The 20,134-nt window shown below is 41.7% G+C and overlaps 1 protein-coding gene across 1 annotated transcript in view; it reads right to left on the minus strand.

Moving 5' to 3' along the window:
* EIF3H (eukaryotic translation initiation factor 3 subunit H) overlaps window positions 1-20,134 on the minus strand; it is a 105,286-nt gene that overhangs the window by 5,173 nt on the left and 79,979 nt on the right. The window contains exons 3-7 of the mRNA XM_075213984.1: window positions 17,404-17,571; window positions 11,777-11,876; window positions 10,501-10,650; window positions 4,006-4,126; window positions 200-332 (exon numbers count right to left, since the gene is read on the minus strand). Of these exons, the coding sequence (XP_075070085.1) occupies window positions 200-332; window positions 4,006-4,126; window positions 10,501-10,650; window positions 11,777-11,876; window positions 17,404-17,571 (672 nt within the window). The remainder of the gene's footprint in view (window positions 1-199; window positions 333-4,005; window positions 4,127-10,500; window positions 10,651-11,776; window positions 11,877-17,403; window positions 17,572-20,134) is intronic.

The raw sequence follows: 20,134 nt of genomic DNA on the forward strand, positions 1-20,134 counted from the left end.
TTGTTACCTGTAACGTCCAAAACAAACAACAAAAAAAGAATAGAAAAGAAAGAAGTCAATGTCCAGGTTGTACCTCTTGATCAGATTATTTGTTGTTGGTCACCTATCCTGTTTATCTCACATTTAGGTGACCCCATCAAGGCCACTTATGGGTCACATGTTATTTGCACAGTTTTCAGTGTCTCGCAGGAGCCCTTACCTGCAATGAGGAGTGAATCCATTCTAGGTGGCGGCATGGGAGCCTTAAATAGTTTATTGACGTCTTCCTCGGGCAGTGACGGCTCTCCGCGACTCTGCCGCTGAATGTTTTCTTGCTGCCGCCTTTGAACATACTGAAAGGGAAGACAATTGCATTATTTCTACCGTTTATGTTCAAAGCTTAAAATATTAATCATCAAAATATATACAGGATACACCTAAAAAAAAAAGGAAAAATCTAAACCGAAAACTGAAAAGTGGAGACACAAACAAAGGTCTGATCACTTTCCAGAAACAGAAGTGATAAGACACTTGCTTAGCTGGCTTTTCAATGACCATCAGCCGGGAGAGGTTAAGGATGCCTGGAGGGGGCGACTAACCATTGGACAACGTTGGCCCCGTGAATCAGAACCTTGCACGTCTACTAGCGGAGGAAGGGAAACAATTCGTATGGAGCTGGTTTATAATATATAGTACTGAAATTAAAGTGACGCTGTACAAGGGCCATTTGTCAATCAGGGAACAATACAAAAGGAGGCGTTCGTAGAAACCAATAAGCAGGGTTTAGAACATGAAAGCAAACGGTTGATTGGTTGCTTTGTGCAACAGCGCTGCTTCCACGGTTACCTGTAGAACGTTTTTTGTTTTTTTTAAAACAATTCTCTATAAACAAGAAAAAACAATTAAGGCGATCTATCCATGACTAATGAAAGCCTGACCAAAGAAAGAAAAATCATTTTAGTTTATGAAACCTCAATATCTATTTTGCTTTAGATTTAAAATAAATATTTGATACTATACGAGGGCTTCCGTGAAGCCTTCCAGCCAGCAGTAACAGGTAATATCAGTGCCTGACTTCGATCTTCCAGCTAACAGAGCAGTAAAACGGGTTCCTCACCTCTCACAAAATTAAGTTTGATCTTTTAATTACTCTCAATAATGATTTAAATGTACTTTACTCCTGGAGGGATGCTGGGCGGCTGTGCTTCGCAGCTTCACATAAATGCTTATTATTTGCACACTGGCCAATGGAGGCGATAGGAGTTATTGCAGGAAATACTGAGGATGTACGTGCCTGCGACAGGGACTAGCCATTAGAAATTGGCTGTACGAGGACCTGGGGGGGCTCTCCCCGGCACCTGGTCTGCGATGCTCAGTATTAATGTCTATTTATTACACGTCGCAGATGGCAGATTATTATATGAAGCATTATACAGCGCAGTATTTCCTATCCTATGGATATGATTTAATGCTGAATTACCTTACAAAGACATTTCCATGCAGGTTGTAAACTGGACCAGAAACGTATCATTAATCTGTTATTCGTTACAGCTCTATTTCCTGTCTATCAGTTTTCATAAATATCTATGTAACATTGTGTATCAGCCGCTCAAATGCGCTAACAAAATTATGGACTCTAAAGACACTGACTATTCATTTTCATTGCAGTAATGTATAATATTAAAGGGATGCATACATAAATATTCTTGCTAATGTGCATTTCTTGGTTTCTATGATGGTGCTAGCAAGTCTGCTTGCTGAGCTCGCTGTACAGTGCAGTTGCTGTTGTTTCCCTTCTCTTTCAATTAACTTTTTTTTTATTTATCTGCAACAGACCCCTCAGCTCATTGAGGAGTGATACTACTCTTACAGCAATAGGCGTGTGGCCTAGCAGCAAAAGGATGGGTGACATCATTACAGTGGTATGACCTCATGGAGGGGCGTGGCTAGGTCACTAACCAAAAATATGATCGGGAACAAGGTAAAGCAGCACAACACACAACCCCCAGAGCTAGATCATAGCCAAAAACAGATATTAACACCACTGTGTCTCATATCTACATTCCCAAGTGCCATGAAAAAATAAAAATTTATATCTAGATGCTACAGTGCCTTTAAAGGTAAGAACAAAAAGGTCTAATAGGAGTTTGCTGTACGGTAAAGGGGCAAACGCAGCATTTGTAGAGGGGGGTTTACACACCACTCCGCCAGTGGGCGTGACCACCATGCATGGGGGTGTGGATATAATTTTAGACAGTACTTGGCTGCTCTCCATCTCTTCCTATCCCCATAATATACATGGGTAATGCTGCGTGCACTACTGTTAGGTGCACGCAGCTCTTCTTTTTCAAGCAGAGCCGTGTGAAGCGGGAGCAGGGTCGGGCCACCTCAATTATACAGTGCCCCAGGCTTGGAGGGGGGTTTCCAGGCACTAGGAACCCCACGCCCCCCCACCTCGGTTTTCCTATGCAGTTGGTATTTAGATGACAGAACGAACCTCTCTTATAACTGCTATTTCAAATAAAACGAAAATACAAGTTTGCTATTGGTATGAACTTCTCTGAAACAAAGACGGATTAAGCAGACTGATGTCGGGAATAATAACGATGTTGTAATAAACCAGAACAGTTAGAAATAAATGAAGCTTGAACGGCTGCATATGATAAAATTCTATTCTTCTGAGCGAAATTCTGCAAGATAACCGTGTAAACATATTTAACGGCCGCAGTTTCGCTGGTCTCGTAAGTGCCGTTAAAGGGGGTTGTTTACCTGCGTGAAATCCTAAAAGAAAGTTTATGTTCTACTGGCGAGATGACGAGGGGAGGACGGAGATGTCTGGATTAATGAAGATATTCAGAAATAATAATCGTAATATTTCAAATTTGCAATCTGGAGAGTCAACTGTAACTTTCTACGCCCCACTATTTCAATGGGTCCATCCACCCCCTAAACTTCCTACTTCTCCAAATGAGAGCGTCTTGTTATAATACACAAGTCACATACTGCAAATAACGTAAAAAATCGCCATTTTTCTTTTTGGTGCATTTTGTGAACAGAGTTTATACGAGAACACCAAAGGATAGAGAACTGAACTCTGTTGTAGCTAAATTTTTATTATACACACAAAAAAACCCCCAAAAAACCACAACTATTATAAATGAAGGTTATGCTCTCAAAATTGATGAAAATATTTTTCAATGATACAAAGCCATGTATCTAGTAATTGATACAGACCTGTGTTACTTAAGCTTTAGTGAAAGTGTCATCTAACCTACAGCGGGGACATTTATGGAACGTATACTACAGGGTACAGGGGGGTGATGAACATAGCAACCTAATGTTTGGTTTTCTAATCAATACTGGAACAATTTGTTTGAATGTGATTGGTTGCTATGGAAACCACGTAGTCTACCCAATAACCTGTAGAATAGATTATAAGAATGTCCCTAGTGAAGGCGGCCATATTGTAGCCTGACCCAATGCTCCGAAGACTATTGGACCTCCATAATGTCACTAATTCCTACTCCAAAATTGACAACCAAGAACAGTGCAGTATTTAGAAAGAAATATAACTTCCACTGTGGGTGAAACAGCCGGGTTGAATTTATTAACATACAAAAAAAAATATACAATAAAATAAAAACCAATTCTTTTCAATGACAAGTCTCCAATACCAATCAAGCCTTTGAATCACCCCTTATGCCTCTTACCGCTTCCAATGAGCCGCAAACCATGCGCGTTCTCTTTGCGCACAAATATCCCAACGGTCCAGAAAACATTACTCACTTTCTCACAACATCCCATTGTGTGAGGTTCCTACAGCACCGCGTGGCTCACTGAACCTCCCTCTTCCTGTAGGGTTATTCTGATGCTCTCTATCACTGCATTATTCATGATTGAATAATGCTGACTATTTCTTATTTACCATCAAATCACTTAAATCGGAAGAGGTTTTCCATCTTATTGCTTTACTACTGCAAGCGGAGGGCTGCGGACTAGTAAAACGTGTTCCTTCTGGGAACTTACCTGGTGCTTCTGTTGTGTCTGCTTGCTGGCATTCCTCAGGTACGTGTTGAATTTCACAATATCCTGACTCATCTCATCCACCCTGTCCATGAGAAGCTGAATGCTCTTTTCCAGATGATTACTGTACAGGGAAAGAAACAGGGGAGTTAGGATTCAGGAATACCTGGTGGTCATTCACAGAGCCGGTGATTACAGTCAGGTACTTGGGAGGCGACTGTCCTCACACACTAAAGAGCACTCGACAAAATGGAGAACAGCTAAAACATTGATTAACCACCGTGTACGTAACCACTGCACCGAATACTGAAGCAGAGATGAACCACTCGGCACGACAGCCGCCCAACATCTTACTCCTTGAGTGGTTTTCAAGCATGTGGACCACAGATACTTGTGGAAGATAAAACGTATTAAGGACTGTGGCTTTTTCTGCAGGTCATTAACCTCTCAGCTTAAACTCCGCAGTGACACAAAAACGTTTTTCATCTCCTTAAACATAGTGACGAACGATGATAAGCTGGAATAAACTCTACAATCAGGAATACACTAAAAACATTTAGCGTTCAACCTTGTCCACAGGGGAAGATGTATTTGATGTGGACCAGACATTAGCCTGTCCCTAAAAGTCTAAATGATATATAAATATAAAGACGGCGTTATTTTTTGCCAATAATTGTGGTTCAATTCTTTTCAAATCAGACACTGCCCACATTATAACTTGCACTGCTAGCACAGTAGTGCAGATACCACATGTAACGATAGCAGCCTGTCATTAGGTATTCAAATATCTATACTGCATTCAAATGTGACGCCAGGTACTCCATTTCTTGGGAGTCTGCTGCGTGTTTAGAAGGCTGTACGTATCCTCCGACTGTGGCTATATAATAGCTTTATATAACATTTAATCTATCCTGACTTAGTGCTGTAAAGCTGGGGATTCAGGAGAAGATGCAATTTAAAAAAAAAAAAAATTAACAGCAATCTCTACTCATAAGCGCATAAAAATATTATGCAAACTTTTGTTACAGAATAAAGCACAAACGTCTGCCTTTAGACTTATTGTATAAACGGTGGTGCCAAAAGCTGAAATGACCAGAGAGGAAAAAAAAAAAAGCAGCTTACTATACACCAGCTGTGAACACCTGGAAAGGACCGAAACACATAATATACAGGGTGGGTGCTATAAGAAATTTAGGAGCCAAACAGATCATTTCGAGAGCCAACTGAGGAGTCTGTCCAAGCAGGTTTATACAGCTCATCCAAAAATGGGACAATGTGTCTCCAGAAGTGGGACTTTTGGGATATACATAAACAATGATCTGCCCTGAGGGGAAGGTCCATCAAAACGGGATAGATTTTCCATTTATCTTTCTGTATATATTGCACTTAGTGAGCAATAAATATTATACTATGTGAGTTGCCATTGGTCACATGAGGTAAAACAAAATGTCGTCCACAGATAGCTCATGTAATTCAAAATCCATTAAGAATACGCTGGTCTGGCAGTTATTTAATAACCCTGTGATAATGACATCTCCTGCACGAGCAGCCATGTTTTTCTTATAGGCCTTGCAGCATCTACATTATTCTTGATATAAATGAGCTTTCAATACCATGTACCAAAGATTGGACCTGTCAACTACAGCGTGACGGCGGCCATTTTGTGGATAACTCAAGAGGAGAGGAAATTTCACAACCAGCAAAGGAAGGGGTTCTTTACAGTAAGGGCAGTCAAGATATGGAATTCATTGCCAGGGAAGGTTGTGATGGCAGATTCAATAGATATGTTTAAGAAAGGGTTAGACAAATTTTTAGCGGAAAGGTGTATCCAGGGATACGACCGTTAATTTAAAATAAAGGATAGTAGTGGATATAGGGTAAAAATTGGATTGCAATATTGAGTCTGGGGGGATTTTCAAAATTGAAACAGATGGGCGGTTGCTTACTCTGGATTAATTTCAAATATAAGTGCAGGATCGCAGGAGATCCAAAATAGGTTGAACTTGATGGACTGGTGTCTTTTTTCAACCTCATCAACTATGTTACTATGTTACTATGTTATGTAGAATGCATCCTTACTGCCATTTTGTATCTTCAATAATATCTTAGCTCACGCCTAAAGCAGCAGTTGTGACATTTAATACTAGTGCACACCTCCCAACATTTGAGGTACTGAAAATCAGGAAACTTTGAGAGATTTTTCAAACTTTTGAGAGTAAAAAGGAAAAGTGGAGGTGTTGCCCATAGCAATCAATTAGATTCTACCCATCATAAATCTAGTACACTATAGAAAATGATAGCTAGGATCCGATTGGTTCCTATGGGCACATTTCCGATTTTTAAAAGGTTTGCTAAATCTACGCCATAAGGGGGGATTCAATTAGTTGTGTGCTGCCTCGCACCTTAAAAATGAGCAAAATGAAGTCCCGTTTTCAATCGCAAGTCTTTTAATTGCATTACTTGCTAGTACATTATATGCTGTGAAACGTTGTGCGAGCACGTAATTAAATTGCTCTATTGTGTGCCCCGCTGTGCAGGGCCCCTGGAAAGTGTGTGGACCCATCAACACCTATATTCATTTTAAGAAGGGGATTTTTATCTACTAAAACGTATAATTAGTAATCAAGTGTGCGGCAAAAAATATGAAGGTGAAATGAAGTTACAGCAGGCCTGACACAAGCACGGTCTCTGCCATAACTCTGAACACAGATGACTTAAGAGACGAGGCTGCCGGCCGCGCTGACCGATCTGCTCCGAGGATTTGTGTCTTCTCCGCTGCCCGTTTACCCGTCCTCCGTAGTGCAGTCTAACATTTACTACGCAGCATCGTCTGTCAGGAACACAGTGACAAGGTACAACAAGCTGCGGGCCCTGAACGGAGAACTCAGACATTCCCCTTGTGTACCGCAGCCATAGATCACTATTTTTTTTTCTCCTTATTTTACGACGCTCACACTATGAAAGAAAATGACTTGCATGAGCGGATTTTATATGAATCTGTGGAACAGGGAGTTATTGTTAGAAGTTGTGGTAATGCGATGTTTGCTCCCGTTGGCAGGGTAACCGGGGCCTGGAACCCGATAACTAAAACAGATGTGGGGCGAGACATGAAGTAACTGATAAGTGCGAGCGATCCAAGTGCACGGGCCATGTTTCCATAGATCTTAAATGTGTCCTATAAAAACAAGGGACACTGCTACTCCACCAAACATCACTTCAATATGAAGTGGCTGTATAAAGGCTGAATAAAAATAACTGTTTGTTACCAGGAAGGTCTGCTCCCAAGTTATACGTTTACATACCTGCAAATACAATTTAATATTGAACACTATACAGCACAAGTTTCCTGCTCTCTGTTGCTATAAGTGACAACTTTTTTCTCAAGTGTTTTAAAAATCATTTTCACTCACTATTAAATTATTGTAGAGGATTAGCAACTTTTTCATGGCTGGGACTACTTCTGGAGAACAGTCACACGACTCATTCTGAAAGTAGTCCATGATTACACGTAGGACGTAGGATTGGTGAATGTAAAACTACTCTGCAGCAGAGTAAATCATTTATACACGGCTGTTCTATTCTTGACAATCAATGAGTGTCTGCAGGCACCAGTGAAGCATGGTGGAGGTTCCTTGCAAGTTTGGGTCTACATTTTAGCAAATGGAGTTGGGGATTTGGTCAGGATTAATGGTGTCCTCAATGCTGAGAAATACAGGCAGGTAGTTATCCATCATGCGATACCATCAGGGAGGCGTCTGATTGGCTCCTTTATTCTGCAGCAGGACAAGGATCCCATACATACAGCCAATGTCATTAATAACTATCTTATTCATAAAGAAGAACAAGGAGTCCTGGAAGTGATGATATGGCCCCCACAGAGCCCAGATCTCAACATCATGCAGTCTGTCTGGGATTACATGTAGACAGAAGGATTTGAGCAAGCCTACATCTATGGACGATCTGTGGGTAGTTCTCCAAGATGTTTGGAACAACCTCCCTGCAGAGTTCCTTCAAAACTGTGTGAAGTGTACCTAGAAGAATTGATGCATTGATGGTGCTTTGAGGGCAAAGGGTGGTTACACCAAATAGTGATTTGATTTAGATTTCTCTTCTGTTCATTCACTTTGCATTTTGTTAATTGATCAAAATTAACTATTAACACTTCTATTTCTAAAGCATTCTTAGTTTGCCGTATTTCTTCCACACCTGTCTAAAACTTTTACACAGTACTGTGGGCAGCACAGTGGCCTGGTGGTTAGCACTTCTGCCTCACAGCACTGGGGTCATGAGTTTGATTCCTGACCATGGCCTTATCTGTGTGGAGTTTGTAAGTTCTCCCCGTGTTTGCGTGGGTTTCCTCCGGGTGCTCCGGTTTCCTCCCAGACTCCAAAAACATGCTGGTAGGTTAATTGGCTGCTATCAAAATTGACCCTAGTGTCTCCCTGCCTGTCTGTCTCTGTGTTTGTCTATGTGTCTATATTAGGGAATTTAGACTGTAAGCTCCAATGGGGCAGGGACTGATGTGAATGAGTTCTCTGTACAGCGCTGCGGAATTAGTGGCGCTATATAAATAAATGAAGATGTATTGTGTGTGTGTAAGTACACAGACATACACACATATACACACACACACATGCACACTACTATTTATGAACAGAGGAAAAATAATTATTCTCTACACAGATAGCATAATCAGATGACCTCATGGTTTATGCAAAGATTTGACAGTATACATTCACATGTCCACGCAGGCTGGTATCACTCTCCAGTCCTCTCTCCTCTCAGACCATTTACATAATCATCAGCAGACTACGCTGTTACTGTGACAGCCCTCTCCCCGCTTGCACAGAACGGCAGCTGGTCGGGAGCAGCGAGAACTGTGGTTGCAGACAGTGAACGTGTGAACAACGTCTATAAACCTGGCAAATCGAGGAGACGCCGTTTGGAATGGGGGAATATATGAAGAGGTGTTCAACAGGGAATTTACAGTCTATGCTTAACTCCGCTGCTGCTGGGGAGGTCTGCAATTAAATGTCATGACCCAGTAGAATAACAGTTTAAGAAAAAAAAAAATAAGTCTACCTTCATAGGAGTAATCCTGCCCCCATAAGTGCACAGAGACAGGCCATACGTTCTGCATTAACCAGCAACACAGATCCAGACGGGAAAGCTTTATAGCGTGTAGCATGACATTATATTAGCTCAGTTTTATAACGTTACCGGATCATCTGAAGTGTTACGGTCGGCCTAATGTCCCTCTCGCTATGGGTTTACATTTGTAAGACGTTTTCTTCCAGAGGAAACAGCAACAATCTGACATTCTACCGAGCCAATAAGATGATATATAGCGTCTCCTTCCATAGGGCTGTAAGTACTTAATTCAATATACGCATTGTGCAGGATTTTGATTTCCCAGATCTGAAACGTCACCGTCTTTGGCAAGCGGCAATATTATCCGCTACCGCCGCGAAAGCATAATAGGCCGATCTACGGCTGTCCCTTTATTAAGCAAGTGTATAAAACCTTTCATGAATCAGGACACACGTTTGTGGCCCTCAGTAACGCTGGCCGTCGTTCTGGAGGTAGCTCGTCCTTCCAGCAGCCAAAGAACGGAATAGAGACAACAAGGTGATGTCTAGGAGTCTGTGTGACAAGGTGGGAGCGTGGCCAGGAAATGATGGGAGATCGATTGTTTAACGATAAGATCGTGCGCACAAATATTTAGATAATACACTTGCAGTGACAGTGGAGCGAGAAGGGAAGTGTACAGTACTGTATACAGGAAACCTTCCCAACACCTAGAAAGTTTAGATGTCCGCACATACGGTATACACAAGTGTCAGCACATACGGTATACACAAGTGTCAGCACATACGGTATACACAAGTGTCAGCACATACGGTATACACAAGTGTCAGCACATACGGTATACACAAGTGTCAGCACATACGGTATACACAAGTGTCAGCACATACGGTATACACAAGTGTCAGCACATACGGTATACACAAGTGTCAGCACATACGGTATACACAAGTGTCAGCACATACGGTATACACAAGTGTCAGTACATTTACAAAAGAGGGTGCAATTTCAAAACAGCTTTTTAACAATCATTTCATTAAGTTTTCCCCCCTTTGTAAATACCAGACTCATTTGAATACACTGTGTAAGCTGAATAATGACTATCAAAACAATGTGAAATGATTATTAATCTTTAAGTAAAATATTGTACCGGTTTTACAGTACTTTTATATATTGCTCAAATTCCAGGCCTAGCTCTGATATCTTTAAAAAAGTGGTTTTCAAATCTATCTGCAGATTGCACATAGGGTTAACTCAAACAGACTGATTCACCTTGTATGGGTGTGTTTTGTACAAGACCAGCACCTCCTACTGCGCTTAGACTACACCTCTGGGTATTACAGAGCACTACATACGCTGTAGCGTGGTACAGATATATAACACACACGTTACAGTCTATGTACCAGTCCTCACCTGCTGGACAGACTGAGGAGCTCGTGTTTCTCAGCCACGGGCGCCTTCTTATCCAGCTCCCATATCAGCACGTTGATAAGATGCGAGTTCTTGATGACAATAGGAACCTCTTCAAACATGTGCTCATAGGCGATGCTCGCCTTCTTCAGCCTGCGCAGGAGACAAGTTACAGTGGATGATAAACAAAGAAATGATTAGTGACCAGAACATCTGGAACTCAAATTGCTAAAAAAAAAAAAAAAAAAAATACTAATAATTTTCACAATTGTATATTTAAAAAGGCCTACTACAAATATCAGTAATGAGAGTGCTCCATTAAAGAGACCCCCGACAATGCTGCAAAGGTTTCTGGTCCACATTCAGACAAAAAAAAAAAAAAGACATCGGGGAAACAGCCCCTATAGGTTTTACTGGTGTATAATTCGTTCTGCCGAGACCATTTCTATTGCTGGTCTTAGATTTCAGTAATCACTAGCTTGAAATATTAACGAGGACGAAAAGATCCATTGACCAATCAATACACCTAGTGTTCTCCCCAGAACATGCTGCCAGCCGGGTGGCATTAAGGAGCAGCCGGGTGGGGGCCGTTGTAATGAAAAATGTTGGAGGTTATTGCCCACACCTGCCAGGACTGGTGGTCAGTGGTCTAACACACACTGCTGGCTGTAGTGCTCACATAGTGTCTGTTCTAATAGGAGGAACAATTGTTTATTCTGTTATAATAGGACTCTGTTGGGCTCCAAATCCAGTTGGGCAAGTAAACACAGCCGGACGGAGCACCCGGGAAATAGGTGCTGGGGGAGAAGATAGACACCATTTATACATATAAAATGTATATAACAAACAAGATAAAAAAAAATAAAAAAAAAATAAAATATTAAAACTAGTATCATTAAAGCGATTAATGTTTCATCTCTCTAGAGCAGAGGTGTTGAAACTCAGTCCTCAAGGGCTACTAACCGTTTATGTTTTCTGGATTTCCTTCTGTACAAACAGGTGGGATAATTACTAACTCAGCCAAATAGATTAACTGACCTGTGTATGATTAAAGAAATCCAGAAAACAGGAACTGTTAGTAGCCCTTGAGGACTGAGTATCTGCTCTAGTCTACTGTGATTATACCATGTTAGGAATGTATGGACGGACTTAAGTCCATGGGGAGAGTGGATTCTTGGATTCCATAGACATTGGTTTATCTTAGATTACTGAACGTTTTCTCTGCAGCTTACCCTACACAACTCAACACACGCTCCATACACACGGACAAGACACGTACCCTTCCGCGGAGAAGTCTTTCTCCTTGCAGATCTCCATCAGCTTCGGAGTCAGTCGATAAGCCTTGAGAGACAGCGAGCCCTGAGCAGTCTTAATCGGATCTAAACAAGCAGAAAAAGAAAGAAGTCACTTTCGGCCAAATATTTATGTACATACAATTTAAAAAAAAAAAAAAATATATTGATTCAAAGAAAGCATTATATTGTGTCTGTCCCATGCCAGCAAGAGACTGTATAAATAGAAATTGCTAAATATCACAATGTAATCATAGTAATGTCCAACCATTAGACCAACAGTGCCCAACATGGGCAGGACACCCCCCCCCCACCCCCTGTCCATTATATCATTAGTGCCCATTACTATACCAGTAGTGTATTCACACCATTATACCAGTGTCCACTATTATAGTGGTAGTCTCCCATATTCACTGATAGAGCATTATACTAGTAGTGTTCTACAAGTCTAACGAGGCCGCAGAGAGAACTGTCCCCGATCTACTACATTACCACAGTGGTACAGAGCCTGAATAGATGGTGAAGGGTTATGGGAGCGTTGTAGTTTAAATATTTCGATTGTATAGATCCTACACAGCAAGGGGGACTCAAATGTTCAATTTAAATGTAGCACACTGGTGACCAAAGGGGCAGGAGTGGAAATACATAGAATTTGACAGCAGATAAGAACCGCTTGGACCATCTAGTCTGCTCATTTCTTTTATTAACCTATGGTAACCTTAAACCTTGTTTGTTTTTTAATCTTTGTAAGGAAATCCTTATGTCTATCCCAAGCATGTTTAAACCGCTCTACTGTATTAGCCTCTACCACCTCTGATGGGAGGCTATTCCACATATCCACTACTCTTTCTGTGAAGTAATTTTTCCTCACATTCCCTCTGAACCTCCTTCCCCCCAGTGTCAGTACATGTCCTCGTGTTCTAATACTTCTCTTGCTTTGTAGAATGTTTCCCTCCTGTACCTTGTTATAACCCTTAATATATGTGAAAGTTTCCATCATGTCCCCCCTTTCCCTTCTCTGCTCCAACATATAAATATTAAGATCTTTTAGTCTATCCGGGTAAGTTTTGTGCTGTAGGCCATGCACCATATTAGTTGCCCTTCTTTGTACAGTCTCTAATGTATTTATATCCTTCTGGAGATACGGCCTCCAGAACTGAACACAGTATCTAGATGAGGCCGTACCAATGACCTATACAGTGGTATTATTACTTCTTTCTTTCTGCTACTGATTCCTCTCCCTATGCAGCCAAGCATCTGACTTGCCTTCCTCATTGTTTTGTTACATTGCTTACCTGCCTTTAAGTCACCTGAAATAGTGATTCCTAGATCCCTTTCATACTCAGTAGTTGCCATTATAGTGCCAATACTAACACACAAGTGCTAGAGGAAAGAACAATTAACTGTACTTAATTTCAAGATCAGAAACGGATCCCATTGTAACAAGTCATTCTAACAGCTGGATACATGCTGCACATTCCTGTAACGCAGGGGTAGGCAACCTGCGGCTCTCCAGATGTTGTGAAACTACAAGTCCCAGCATGCTTTGCCAGTAGATAACCAGCAGATGGAAAGGCATGCTGGGATTTGTAGTTTCACAACACCTGGAGAGCCGCAGGTTGCCTACCCCTGCTGTAACGTATCAGATGTCCATCACACATGTGTAAAACGAAATGTTCATGTAAAAAAAATGGCAATTGGTTAATCTATTGGCCTCCTGTCTGCTGCTACCACTAGTGATAAGGAGGAGAGTCGCCCAGTGCTGAAAAATGACTACAATCCCAGTGCTTATTAGCATGCAGACTACCAGGCTCCGTCACTCTGCTGCCTCCAGTGCATCTGAAATCAGCAACACAATGGCCACCGAGCTGTCTTTTTAGTTCACAGATACAAATCCCTCCAAGCAGACAACAACGTGTCTCATGTCCACAGGCACAGATAGCAGAGTGACGGGTGAGAGAGCAGATGGGGTGTCTTTATATGTACCGGGCAATTCCGTTTTACAACCTACAATCTGCTTCATGCCAAATATTTATGGTACGCAAGGTTTTGTGCAATATCTGGAACACTTAGGGGTGAGAACCTTGCATAAGGTAGAAATAAATTTTATTTTACGACTGAGAAGTCAGCACCTGCTTTCAGCAAGCTCCATATTGTGACAGCGCAGATATCAATCACAGGGAAGACGGAGTTTTGCAGACACAGATTACTGGGCAATGTATCTCAATTGCTAAAACTATAGTATATAAACTGGGGTACAGGAACTAATTCCAGCTATTAGTAGAGATGCTCAGGCTCGGTTCCTCGAGAACCGAACACACCCAAACTTAGGGGATCCAAGCTGGCTCGGTACTGTCGTGCGCTTTCTGAATTGAAAACGAGGCAAAACGTCATTGTGACGTCGTCGGATCTCGCGAGTTTTGGATTTCTTTAGAAGATCCAACATAGTGGGTGGTGGGACCCCCATTTTTCTTTTCTGCCACTGCTGTGTGCCAATGTGTCCTAGATGTGCTAGGAACGGCCGTGTGTTTGTGTCATTGCTCTGTCGCTTACCATCCAGCCAGGTCGCTGCAGTATTTGTCCGAAAGTGGATGAAAATATTGTGACCTGTGAGGTGGTCAAAATTGACTGCAAATGACTTGTGTTATTGAGGTTAATAATAATGTAGGAACAAAAAAAAAAAAAAAATTATGTGATTTTAGCATTTTTTTCTAGAAAGTCCAAAACAAAAACACACGAGGGCGGTTTTGACAAAACAAAAAAACCCACAAAGCTAATCCAGATCCAAAACCAGAACCAGTTCATGGGGGCCAGTGAGCATCTCTAGTTATTACCCATTGCTATGCAGATAACTGCAAGGCCAATCATTTTTTTTCTATATGCATACCCATAAAAAAAGTTTTAAAATATTAGCATATTTGCTTATTTAAATGTGGAGAACCAACTGCGCTTGAACTGAACTATATTGTGAAATATGTATATTAAAAGGACCATTGAAACACACCATTTTTAATTTACAGACATGAACCTTGAAGGAAAAATGTATTGCTAGCTGACATTCCGCAGCAGCTTTGTTAGAAAATTTACCTCAATAATTAGTCTGTCCCACATCTTTATATTGTATCCAAAAGGGATTTGATGCAGCTCAAATGTTGACACATCACTGATCCTGCTCCTAAGTATGAACCTAGATATCTACACAACTTCTAGAAAGCAAGTTTGCAAGGCTGTCAGTCACACTCTCCCTACTGAGTTAGATGAGCTGACCTGCTGCAACCTCCTGCAGAAGGGAGAAACACAGCATGATGCACAAATTTGTTAAAGTTTAAACCATCCAGTTTATTTTTTCCAGCTCAGCAATACATACCCTGTGATATACATAAATGTCAAATGATGGCCATTGTGACCATTCTCCATTACTGTCTGTATTGTTGTGGAGAAAATTAAAAACGTGAAATAAGTTTTTATAATTCCCTAAATATGTCCACCGTGCATTGTAACGTTCTGCAGAAAGCTGTCATTATATTTGGCAGCACGGTGGCTTTGTGGTTAGCACTTCTGCCTCTCTGCACTGGGGTCATGAGTTCAATGACCGACCATGGCCTTATCTGTGTGGAGTTTGTAGGTTCTCCCCGTGTTTGCGTGGGTTTCCTCCGGGTGCTCCGGTTTCCTCCCACACTCCAAAAACATACTAGTAGGTTAATTGGCTGCTATCAAATTGACCCTAGTCTCTCTCTCTCTCTGTCTGTGTGTGTGAGTGTGTGTGTTAGGGAATTTAGACTGTAAGCTCCAATGGGGCAGGGACTGATGTGAGTAAGTTCTCTACAGTTCTAAAATACTGCGGAATCAGTGGCGCTATATAAATAAATGATGATGATTGTATGAGGGAAGTGCTTCCCTAATTAATGAAGACAAGGACTGACAGCTTGGCAGACTTGCTTTGCAGAAATACAATGTATGGATTGGTTGATTCATACATTGGCAGAGCCAGTGATGTCTGCAGGATCAGCTTTTTGGCCTGTATGAGATCCCATCAGCACACCTAAATGATTCATCACTGAAAATTTTCAGTTTTAGTAAAGGCTATACCAGTGTTGGCTAACCTGTGACACTCCAGGTGTTGTGAAACTACAAGTCCCAGCATACCCTTTCAGCAATAAGCTCCTATATATTGGCAAAGTATGCTGGGGCTTGTAGTTTAACACCCAGAGTGTCACAGGTTAGCCACCACTGGGCTATACTATCCAAAATCTGTTATTCAGCAAGTTCCAAAAACATCGAATGAAAACAAAAAAAAAGTTAATGAGAAGAGCTGCTCAGCAATTTAATGAGGTGGGGAACACCAGCGACGGGTGTAATAGAAGACGGGTAGTTTTTAAAGCCCCAAATTAAATTTTTTTTTTGTCAACTTCAACTTTCAGTGACTGGACAACTAGACGCTAGAATGGAAAAAGCAGAAGTGTTGGACGTTTGACTCTGTTCTTACTTCATAAGAGTCAACAGAACTTGGGATACAGAAACACAGTTTATTAGGGAATATTAATGCACCAGTTAGATTTTCATAAAACAGTCACAACAAGCTACATAAGCAGAATAGATTTTTTCAAATCTGAAAAAAAAAAAGTGTGAACTTCGATGTATAATAAACTCTGGATAAATCCGGACACATTCTGCAATATGTTCCCGGAACACCGTCCGATCCAGCAGAACGGTGACAGAATGAGACCGAAGACCTAGAACAAGTGGAAAATACAGCAGGCCGTGATGTACTGTTCCCAGCCTATATACGTAGACCCTAACAACTTGTTCTTCACTGTAATCCAATTGTTAACATACTGAAATAATTTGGGGGCAGCGGGGTAAGATTGATCGTGTTCATTAGTATTTTTTCTGACAGATACGCAGGACGCAACATTCACTTCTCAGCTGGAAGCTATACGCTGGACTGCCAGATATGGGTAAGCGAGCTTTTCGGGGAGGGGGGGGGGGGGGAAGCCATAAAGCTGTTAAATTGCCTATGGTTCTGATACAGCGCAGAACATCTGGTCTGGAGAGCTTGAGGAAACACCATTAAACCAGCAGAAGAAAAAAAAGAAGTAAAAAAATGTTTGTGTTCAGGGAAACAGAGCAGTACTTGTGCGCCCCTGTCAGAGGTATTAAAAAGGAGAGAGGGGGGGAGGGAAGAGAAAGAAGAGGGGGAATAGAATTTGGCAGATTGTGTTATGATTGGTCAGTCACGTATTCAGGAGCCAGACATTCTAAGTAATCGAGGTTTGTTAGACATCTGGTCTAGTCCCACCAGCCTTCACCAAGGGAGAGGAGACTGAGGGATAAAACTGAAGCGGCCACTCTCCAGCAGCATTCCAGAGCCTACACATCAGGTCTCTGATAGCAAGAAAAATAAACACAGAGAAGGAAACTGTGTCTAGACTTCGCTGCTGCTCGGGCTGCAGCAGACACACAGTTGGTATTTACTTAAAGGGGACTGCCAGGCTACCTCAGACGTTTAACCTCCACCCCAATCAGAGAAGGAGAGCCTGCTGCACTGCAAATATAGTAACACCAGAGATCGAGAATATCGATGCGCAGCAGGAACCGGCGTCTGACCCCTTACCGTAAATGAGCACCACAGACTCCTCGATGGCGTGCTGGTAGCTGAACTGGGAATCCAGGAGGGCGCGGCTGACGAAGGTGCCGTAGTAGGTGGACTGGTACCAGCCCACGTGGAGATGGTCGATGTTGACGTGACGAAGGCTCCGCATCATCTCCATCTGGTACTGAACTAAATTGGGAGAAAAGAGGGCGTTAAAACCATCACCTTGTACAACCATAAAACAACACACTGTTGATTATTAACCCTCGCCTGTCACGCATACACTACATCAAGTTTTTTTTATCCCCCTTTTCTGGCATCGATTGGGTGTTTAAGTCCAGTTTGTTTTCTCCTTTCAACACGATGACCTCTCCCTACCCTCCTTTCATCTGTGGCTCAGTACAGAATCAATGCACAACCCAATCCTCAATGGGGAATAAGTCCATAATGAAAGCATTATGTATGGTGTGCAGCTTCTTGTGGATCTCACAGTAAGGCCTTCCAGGCTAATATCTTGAAAGGTGATAGAATATAACTATAAACACAGAGCCCATGGGGGGAAAGAGAAAGAAAAACAATATAATTCTTTTATGTCTTTTCATATTAGCTTCTATATACCGAGTACAACAGAAATAACAGGTAATGTGCTATTCAAATATACCCAGCACCTGCACGGTGGAAGGAAACCATTTGTAGGTTGAGCCATATACAGTCAGTCAGGTAACCAGTTTATAGTGAATTATACCCTACATTCTTATGCATTTTGGCACCGCCCACAAAATGGCTACCTCCAACGTATCTCACGGGCTGCAAGTGTGTGGACTACCTCTACTGAACTCGGACGCCAGCATCTTAAAATAGCTTTGGGGCAGGTGCACGTAAGCAACTCAAGAGCCAAACTTAAAACTTTATACCAGAGGGGTCCAAGCTCAGTCCTCAAGAGCTACCAACAGGTCATGTTTTCAGGATTTCTGTAGTAGAACCAGGCAGGATAAATACTGACTGAGCCAAATAGATTAACTCACCTGTGCAGGATTAAAGAAATCCTGAAAACGAACTGTTTGTAGCCCTTGAGGACTGAGCTTGGAGCCCTCTGGTATAAAGTTTTAAGTTTGACTTTTGAGGACTGAACTTTGACGCCTCTGCTGTAGACCCTCCCGCAAAATTAAGGATAAATGGCAACCAAGTGCCTCATACCTCAGCGAGGTTTCATTTTGAAATGAAAAAGAAAAAAAACATGACATCCGAAGTTTACTCAAATCACAAAATCCTTCCCACTGCCCCCAGTTACAGAGTCCCATCCCCACTTATCCTGTTAATATAGGTGCATGGAGAGAATAAATGAATGAAAAATAAGCAATATGAGTTCTGAAAAAAGTGGGACTGTTCCAGGATAACTGGGACCAAACGGGAGGGCAAGTAATTCACTAGCTCCCCTGGGAAACTGTGGCCGACACTCTTTGGAAGAGACAGGTGGAGTGGTTAGTTTATGACGAAGTGCGAGACTTGTGGACAAACCCCTCAGCAAAAAAACATCCAGAAATATAGTACTAACACACTTTAGAGCGAATAGCGCTCTCTTTTTCTAAGCAAAGAGCAATTGAAAGCTCATCTACGCTGTGAATGAAGAGCTTTGTCTGATATTAACAGATCGCAGCAGTGAGACAGGAAACCGAAGCTCGTGAAACGGAAAGGAGAAATGAAAGCCCTGGTTTGATTAAGATATAGATGTATGGCAATATTGTTATGCAAGCGATTCAGCAAAAGTTTCTCGTTTTATGGCAAGACAGCGAAGTTTCTGTTTGGCAGAAGTCACAGCTCCAATCACACAGGCATCTGCGTTTGTTTATCCTTTATCTTCCCACACGTTTTAGATTTGTCGTGGCCAGAGGCCCCGAGCTGCAGAGCATCTCAGATCCGTATCGTGATGTCCATTCGCTTAAGTGAAACAATTTGTTCCAAACACGCGCTTAGTTCAACTCATGCGAATACCATGTCTGCTGTGCGGCCAAACACTTCACTTACTGACCATTTTATTTCCTTAAATTTCCGCCTTCAAATTTAACAGAACATAAATCTCTATATAAAAGATACCTATGTTTAACAAACAAGTGATCATGAAATGCAAGAGTTGCATTAAAGAGGACTTGATGCCTACACAAAGTGGGAGCAGCCATGTTGTGGGCGGAGCAAGTATTCAATAACTTTTTGTCCAGCTTTATCAATGTACCAGGCACTGGCGACATCACGGAAGCATTACTCACGAATTGGTTCACCTAAAAATAATAGCTACCCCACTGAAACCAGTGCGTCAGCGCACATCTGTCCCCTGAGCACGTCCAGACTTATTCCCAAATAACGGTCTGTTGAGGATGCTGAGGGCATGCTGGGACTGTTAGTTCCACAGCAGCTGGAGAGCCAAACATTCACTACCTGCTCTATAGGCTAATGCACTAAAAATTAAAAATAGAACTTAAAAATTTTAACACTTTATAATAAAAGCTTATTTCATACAGTGGATTTTTATTTTATTTTAGACATTTGCTCTCTAATACAGAAGTCAATGGACAAATAAGTAACATGTAATAGGAGTCACATCCAGGCATAATTCAGGAGTTTAATGCACATCGAAGCTTAGTAAACAATCTGCAACGCAAAATGTCAGAATAAAGTGAATGGAGCTGTACACATTCGCTTTCTTACTGCTTGTGACAATCTTTACACTTCCTGCGGTACTCACAAACATTCCTAT

This window comes from Mixophyes fleayi, chromosome 5 (assembly GCF_038048845.1).
Source record: "Mixophyes fleayi isolate aMixFle1 chromosome 5, aMixFle1.hap1, whole genome shotgun sequence".
Taxonomy (NCBI): domain Eukaryota; kingdom Metazoa; phylum Chordata; class Amphibia; order Anura; family Limnodynastidae; genus Mixophyes; species Mixophyes fleayi.